The sequence below is a fragment of the Abramis brama genome (assembly GCF_963993115.1).
Source record: "Abramis brama genome assembly, chromosome: 10".
Taxonomy (NCBI): domain Eukaryota; kingdom Metazoa; phylum Chordata; class Actinopteri; order Cypriniformes; family Leuciscidae; genus Abramis; species Abramis brama.
In genome coordinates, this window is record NC_139972.1 from 512,501 (window position 1) to 521,439 (window position 8,939).

General features: G+C 35.9%; 1 protein-coding gene across 2 annotated transcripts in view; it reads right to left on the reverse strand.

Annotated features, from left to right (window-relative positions):
* clcn2c (chloride channel 2c) overlaps positions 1–2,915 on the reverse strand; it is a 20,581-nt gene extending 17,666 nt beyond the window's left edge. For both annotated transcript variants that reach the window (XM_084127312.1, XM_084127311.1), the window contains exon 1: positions 2,836–2,915. In XM_084127312.1, coding sequence (XP_083983438.1) covers positions 2,836–2,868 — 33 coding nt within the window. In that variant the 5' untranslated portion in view covers positions 2,869–2,915. The remainder of the gene's footprint in view (positions 1–2,835) is intronic.
* Positions 2,916–8,939: the final 6,024 nt, after the last annotated feature.

Here is an 8,939-nt window from a genome sequence, read left to right on the forward strand (position 1 = left end):
ATTATGATTCTTGATTTCAAAAGTATCCGCATTTAATTGTAATTAATAAGTATTTAAGAATTGAAAAATCTAATCTGTTTCTAAACACACACACATTGATTTTTGAAAACAGGAGGCAGTAGAGATTATTTTTTAATGTATTTTTGATGCAAAAACTCTGCAGAGAAACCTGTCAAAAAATCTTCTTTGTTCTGACTATGGTAAACTCTCAGACACTGCAGACGTTAAATCATACCAATATCTTGAAACTTATTAATATTTTCAGTGGTTTGGCATTCGAATATAGTGCTTTTTAGACTAATAATCATGAACCGTGTTCACACTTGACATCAATAGCAATGGATAGTTATTATAAAAACACATTACTATAGTTCACAGTTTGTGTCTGAGAGGGATAGTCACCCAAAAGTACCATTCTGTCATCATTTCATTGTTTTTTACCTTGTAAATGTAATTGAGTGAAAGTAGAACAGATACACATACAAAATGGCAAACATATTACTTTAGTGGTTAAGTACTATTACTCAAACTAACTAATGTACACACACAGAGTTTACTTAAAACTACCATTGTTACCATAATAAATTAATGTACGAGTCATTTTGTTTAGTATTTTTAGGGTGTCCTGTGTCTCATACCAAATAACCAGTTTTACTATTTTAGCTCATCTGAACTCTGTTTGCACCATTGATCATTATTTTCCTGTTATTACTGTAAAGCTGCTTTATCTGTATTGTATAAAGCGCTATAGAAATAAAGGTGGCTTGATTTGACTGGTGTTTTTCACGTGTGGTTGTTTTGTTCACTTCTGTGGAAATATTTGTCTCCACACTACCCATAATTACCCACCTAAAATCTCGCCGAGAAACCGCTTCTGTTCGGCAGCTTCTGCTGCTTCTGAGTCTCTCCAGAGTTACGTTCAGGTTACGTAACGTACGTACACGTGCTTGAGCCTGTACGCTAACAGCGTAACGCGCGCGCGGGAAACGCATGCACGTCATCACGGCTGTGCTGAGGAGAGTCTGTCAGTAAATAAAGTAAGTTTGTCCATGATATTTATGTTGTTATATTGCGGATTAATCTTTCATATCGCTGCATTCAGTTAAAAATAATTAAATACACGAGACAGGGCTGAGCGATATGACGATATATTGTGGCGACGATGTCTGACATACTTGAAATTGGTATCGAGAATTGTGATTTCTTTTTATTTGCTGTTGTTATATAACACCATTATTTCCAGTAAAAATTGCATATTTTGATATAACATTTCTCATAATATTTTGTCATGTCGCCAACCCCTATTGTTTGTTTTGCTAATTGAAAATTCTAGCCTCACGAACTATTTAACCCAGTCAGTGGGTTTTAAATGTGTATATTTGCTATTATTAACATTAGGGTTTGATATTATTGGATTATTCATAGTCTGTGACAGTGAGAGAATGGCTAACTTATAAAAATGTTTTTTACATACAAAGCACATTTATGTGATTATCGATGCACATTATTGTTATTCATCATTAACTATCTGGATTTATTTTAGAAACTTATAACAGATGTGTGCCAATAATAACACAGATGTTGTATCTCTGTCATCGTTATTATTAATATGACAAAATATATAGGCTAATAGCTTTGACTATTACATTTATTTCTAGAAGTAAAGCCAGGACCATTTTGTAGCTCTCTTCTGTAATTATTTCTAATGTTTGTGTTTTAAACACACTTCTAGAGTTGTCTGTACTATTTATCACCGTTTCTTCTTCATTAATTACATGCACAATATTATTCTGTATATGAACTCATCACACCAGCTCCAGTCACCTTCTTTACTCTGGTAAACTATCCTTCATTTCATCAGTGATAATGCAGCATGTCATCATTTCAACTTATTCCCATGATTAAGCCTTTTCATCTCATTATGATTTAATATGTCATCATTTTGACTTTGTATCTAATAAATAAATATGACTTGATATATCAAAATTTCAAAATTTTCATGGCATTGTTTTTTAAGTCATGATTTTGAAATTTCATGCAATAAATGTGACAGTATGTCATAATTTCAACTTTTTATGTGGTAGGCCTATATACGACTCAAGTCAGAATTTTGCCTTTTTTATGTCATTATTTTTTAAGTCATCATTTCAAATTTTCATGTAATAAATGTGACTTAATTTCGACTTTAAAAGTCAGAATTTTGACTTCATCTAAGAAATATGACTTGTGTAATAATTTCAACTTTTTATGTTGTAGCCTATATTTTGACAAGTCATAATTTTGACTTTTGAAGTCAACTTAGTGTCATAATTGTGACTTTTTATATAATTATGACTTGTCAGAATTTTGACTTTTAAATATCGTCATTGTTTTTAAGTCGTAATTTCAATTTAGTATGTCATGATTTAGGTCTTTCATCTCATAATTATGAATTAGTATGTCATAATTTAGTTTTTTTTAATTCACAAATATGCAATATTTGTGACAGTATTTCAAAATGTTAATGTCATAATTCGTTGTTTTTTTTAAAGTCATAATTATGAGTTTATAAGTCACAATTTCAACTTTAAACTCATAAATATGACCAAAGCATGATTGATGAAATGGCCTTCCACACAGAGGAGTCTGTCAGTAGATAAAGTAAGTTCATTATATTTATTGTGTTTCATTGCAGATTAACCCTTCATATGCATTCAGTGAATATCATTAAATACATTTAATATAGTTTTTGCAGCTGCACTGCTATTTATCACCATCTCTTCTTCTCTTAGCTCTGAGATGTGGTGTAGTTCCAGCGTGTTCCAGCAGGGGCAGAAAGACAGAAGAAGTACTTACCAGCCGACTCTGGTCTTCGCCGTCCACACCCATGATGGAGATCTCACACACACACACACACACTTCAGTGTACTGCAGGTCAGTGCGTCGCTCAGTGTGTGAGAGTTTTTATATGTGAAAGAAGTGTGTGTTGTGCTAAATATGAAGAAGCTCCGCCCACTGCGTATGAACACGAGTTCTCAGAAGAGAGAGCAATGATCAATCATGAAAACAGTTCTTCAAAACATTTCATTTTTTATATTATGATTGTCTATATATGTAGAATCAGTAGTGTGGGAATCTTCCAATAGGATTGAGCTGAAGTATTCAGTTCACGTCTAAACTTCTGCTTCCTACCAAGTTTTCACAATAGAGAGATGTGAATTAGCTAAATCAAATAATTGTTCATACTCTCTTTTTCCAGCTCAGACTCAAACCTGTCCTTTTCCATGAATACAAATCCACCCAGAATTAAATAGTTAAAGCACAAACGAGTTCATGAGAATTTGCATCAAGTGCATAAACACTTCATGGAGGAAACACACTTTTATTGCTCCGTTCAGAGTGTTTTAACAAATCACTGTTTATGGACTGTTTATACACACCAACAGAATATTATTTATACATGATTTCTAGCTGAAGCTGGACATAGTTTGGATGGTCAACAGAGTGTGGGAGTGAAGCTCAGCTCAGCAGAACCAATCAAAGCTTTACTGGAAAGAGTTACCAATTAATAATTGGGTTTTCATCCACTTGTAGGGCCCTATAAAATCTGTTTTATTTTTTCCCAAATTCCGTTTTTTCCATTTTAATTTTTGCAAATTCCTTTTTTTTTCGTTAAAATTTTTGGGAATTCAGGTTTTTTTTTACGCTTTACTGTTATTTTAGTCGTAAAAAGAGTGCTTTTAATGTTAATGATTAAAATGTACACAAATAAAATAGGAATGATCTTAAATTGCATGATGCAACATAACACTGCACTCAGTAACAACAAAATATGAATGTTAATGAGCTTTATACTGTCCAGTAAAATAAATTATATTAGTTTATATAAGTTTAAATAAAAGTGCTCCATTAGCTTTTTCTTTCAAGTAAAAAAAAATAGGACCAAAAAAAAAAAAAACTAATTTTCAGAGTTATACATAAAGTACTTATAAGAATCATCTTTCCCATACAGTACATTAAAGTGCATCAAAAACAAGGCAAAATACAGCAAGTAGGGCCTACTCCCTGAGTTATGAAATTAAAGTTGACTTTGTCAGCTTGTAACAGCCGAGTTGACTGCAGCAGCAGTAATGCACGTCTGTAGGGTTAGGGTTAGGCCTTAGTAGCGTTAGCATTGTACTTCTCCTTGTTCGTCACATGGCTTTTGGAGAGCAGGTGGTCAGTGCATGTATTTGTGCGCTTCCAGTCAATGGAATGTTGACAAAACTTACAAAACAAGAGTTCGCCTGACACAGAAAAGTCACGTGGGAACTGCTCGGCTCGGTACCGAGGGCTTAGCGTAGACGAAAGCAGAGCCGTGGAGCCGCTTCGCCATGCTTTCATTGTTTTGAAGGGGGAGCTGAAATGACGGGAGGGGTTGTGTCGCCCAGATTTGCTTCCCCCGGTCTACATTTTCCTCACACATATGTTTTTCTCCCACATAAAAACAGAATTTTATTCCAAATATGTAAAATTCCGCGAAATTCTGCGTTAATTTGCCAATTCCATGATTCCGTGATCGCGGAAATTATAGGGTCCTCCACTTGCAGACCCCAGTTTGGGAAACGCTGCTCTGTAAAACATTACCGGGATTTTAACGGTAAAAGACCGTAAAAATACTACGGTGAAAAACTGTTAATCGGCTAACAGAAAGTTTCCGCACGATATACGGTGAATAATTGTGACAGATCTAACCGTACATGTAATGCTTACAGTTTTTGGAAGTGAAAACGAACAAGTCATTGTATAATTTACAGTGAGAAACCGTAAATTGACATTCCCACAATTCCCTGCGTGACTCTTAACATTTGATGTTATTTTGTTGTTGAAATTACTGTTTTATTCATAGTTTTCTTAGTTTTTAATCAGTTGTGTACATTAGGATTACAGTAAGGAAAATAAGTATTTGAACACCCTGCTATTTTGCAAGTTCTCCCACTTAGAAATCATGGAGGGGTCTGAAATTGTCATCGTAGGTGCATGTCCACTGTGAGAGACATAATCTAAAAAACAAAAATCCAGAAATCACAATGTATGATTTTTTAACTATTTATTTGTATGATACAGCTGCAAATAAGTATTTGAACACCTGAGGAAATCAATGTTAATATTTGGTACAGTAGCCTTTGTTTGCAATTACAGAGGTCAAACGTTTCCTGTAGTTTTTCACCAGGTTTGCACACACTGCAGGAGGGATTTTGGCCCACTCCTCCACACAGATCTTCTCTAGATCAGTCAGGTTTCTGGGCTGTCGCTGAGAAACACGGAGTTTGAGCTCCCTCCAAAGATTCTCTATTGGGTTTAGGTCTGGAGACTGGCTAGGCCACGCCAGAACCTTGATATGCTTCTTACAGAGCCACTCCTTGGTTATCCTGGCTGTGTGCTTCGGGTCATTGTCATGTTGGAAGACCCAGCCTCGACCCATCTTCAATGCTCTAACTGAGGGAAGGAGGTTGTTCCCCAAAATCTCGCAATACATGGCCCCGGTCATCCTCTCCTTAATACAGTGCAGTCGCCCTGTCCCATGTGCAGAAAAACACCCCCAAAGCATGATGCTACCACCCCCATGCTTCACAGTAGGGATGGTGTTCTTGGGATGGTACTCATCATTCTTCTTCCTCCAAACACGTTTAGTGGAATTATGACCAAAAAGCTCTATTTTGGACTCATCTGACCACGACTTTCTCCCATGACTCCTCTGGATCATCCAAATGGTCATTGGCAAACTTAAGACGGGCCTTGACATGTGCTGGTTTAAGCAGGGGAACCTTCCGTGCCATGCATGATTTCAAACCATGACATCTTAGTGTATTACCAACAGTAACCTTGGAAACGGTGGTCCCAGCTCTTTTCAGGTCATTGACCAGCTCCTCCCGTGTAGTTCTGGGCTGATTTCTCACCTTTCTTAGGATCATTGAGACCCCACGAGGTGAGATCTTGCATGGAGCCCCAGTCCGAGGGAGATTGACAGTCATGTTTAGCTTCTTCCATTTTCTAATGATTGCTCCAACAGTGGACCTTTTTTCACCAAGCTGCTTGGCAATTTCCCCGTAGCCCTTTCCAGCCTTGTGGAGGTGTACAATTTTGTCTCTAGTATCTTTGGACAGCTCTTTGGTCTTGGCCATGTTAGTAGTTGGATTCTTACTGATTGTATGGGGTGGACAGGTGTCTTTATGCAGCTAACGACCTCAAACAGGTGCATCTAATTTAGGATAATAAATGGAGTGGAGGTGGACATTTTAAAGGCAGACTAACAGGTCTTTGAGGGTCAGAATTCTAGCTGATAGACAGGTGTTCAAATACTTATTTGCAGCTGTATCATACAAATAAATAGTTAAAAAATCATATATTGTGATTTCTGGAACTTGCAAAATAGCAGGGTGTTCAAATACTTATTTTCCTCACTGTATATGTTACATTTAATGTTGTTAAATTAATGTTTACTGCATTTCTTAAATGTCATGTTCAGTGTGTGTGTGTGTGTGTGTGTGTGTGAATGACTCTGTGCAGCTTCTTTATATTAATATTAACTTTATCTGGAAAATCTGATGAGCTTTGATCACGTGACTCTCATCTCCACTGTGATTGGTGGATTGGTGGATGTCAGTGTATTACAATGGGACAAAACATTAGTACTTCAATATGTCGGCAAATTAACATTATATCAGAAAATGTCTTTTTTTTTTTTTACTGTAAATTTAAGTTAAGTCTGTAAAAGCTAAAATGTTGCTACTGTATTTGTTACGGTGGATTTCTGGCAAACACATCTGCTGTTTTTAACCGTAAATTTAACAGAATCTAGTGCAAAACTAGACGCCATTATCTTTGATCACTTGAATCAGTGTAAAGTACAAGTATGAGTTAGTTATGAGTCAGTGATTATGCAAAGGTGGCTTATTTATTGATGTTATTATTTCAAAGAATGGCTTGTGGGGTATTTTTGGAAAAACAGGAACATTTCCGAGTTTCTTCTACAGTAATCTTGGAAGAATGCTGCACTGTCACTGTTATTACTGTGGGTATTAATTTAGCTCATGTTGTTAATATAAACACACACACACACACACACACACACACACACATCAGCTGTTTTCCAGGGATGAAACTCACGAGAAGTCAAAAAGAAAGAACAGAAAATAAATAAACAATCACGGCTGTTCCAGGCGAATGCTTGTATTGTTAGAGTGGGGCAAATGACATTGAGATGAACAGGATTTTTACCTAATAATATCCCTCATTTTTTTAGCAAAGATGTTCAAAAGTACTGGTTAAAAACACATGATTTATGGAAGGACCCAGTGGTGTAGCCAGGACTGTTCCCAAACTTGTGTTAACTCTACTAACCACTGTCAAACATCTCCTTGTTATTCAGGAAAAAGTACAATATATTGCACTATGGGAATTAAAAGGGCAGGCCTTAAGGTAGCCAATGATGTGCTGCTTTTAAGTCACATGACATCTGACGTGTCACATGACTCACTGAACGCTCCAGCAATTGCTCTATTAACCCCACTTCTAATCATCTCTTCTCAAAGGGCATTTATTGTTCAGCATCTTTGATAAGTAAATTAGATATTGTTATTCACAAATCAACTTTGTCTAACATAGTTTTACTGTAAACTGAGAAAATATCAATGTTTCCACATGGCAACGCTGTACCACAGGGGGACTGCACTGATGTATTTCCCCACTGGCAGTTTTTAACAATATGATTGCGACAGTTGAAGTGTTTATTGTAGTATTAAAGTTGTATTCATGTATAAATGACAGATTGATGAGAAGATTAATCCAGCAATATGTTTGGGAAAGGTCGTTAGGAAGAGTGCAGAGTTATGAGTTAGCCAAATGATTGGGATTAAATGATAGGGATCTACTTATTTTCCCAAGTACATAATTCTATCAGTTTCTAAAAGAAATGTGCAATTAAATAGAAAATAAATCACCCCCCCCCCCCCCCCCCCCTCAAAAAATAAATAAATATTTTTTGCTCAAAAATCTTTTTTTTGATTTGTATATTTGAAGCTATTTCATGTAATAAAAACGTATTTGAAAAGATATTTCATGGTTAGAACATAATGCATAGAGGGTTAAAGTAGGCGTCATTTCGTTAGGAGAGACTAATTACTTTTGAGTTAAAGTTTTTTTTTTTTTTTATCTATTCAATATACAATAAAGTTGTATATTTACACTGTGCAGATCCAGAAATGTTTGAAGCACATGATTTCTAGACGTCATCTCTCTCTCTGTGTCTGGATCACTGCAGTTACTGGTGTGAACACAAGAGGGCGCTTCCCAAACACTCCTGATCACAACAAGCCTGTGTTTCCCAAAGTGTTGGACAGGAGGAACTCAGACACACGTGCAGATCAATAATAGCATTGAAGTGCTAAACACCTGCCAAATATCACATACATGTACACTACCAGTCAGAAGGTGTGGATCGGTAAGAGTTTTTAATGTTTTTAAAGTCTCTTCTGCTCATCAAGGCTGCGTTTATTTGACCAAAAATAGAAAAAAACAGTAATATTGTTAAATACTATTCCAGTGTAAATCAGCTGTTTTCTATGTGAATATACAGTAAAGTGTAATTTATTCCTGTGATCAAAGCTGAATGTTCAGCATCATTACTCCAGTCTTCAGTGTCACATGATCCTTCAGAAATCACTCTAATATGAGGATCTGATGATCAAGAAACATTTCTCATTATTATCAGTGTTGGAAACAGTTGTGTACAAATTTATTCCAGGATTATTTGATGAATAGAAAGTTCAAAGGAACAGCATTAATCTGCAATAGAATTTTGGGGAATAAAATAAATCAATACTTTTATTAATCAAGGACACACCATAGGATGCACAACACTGAAGTACAGAAGTACTGTTTAAAGCCTGTTGTTCATCTCCCGAAAGCCCACTGGCTTG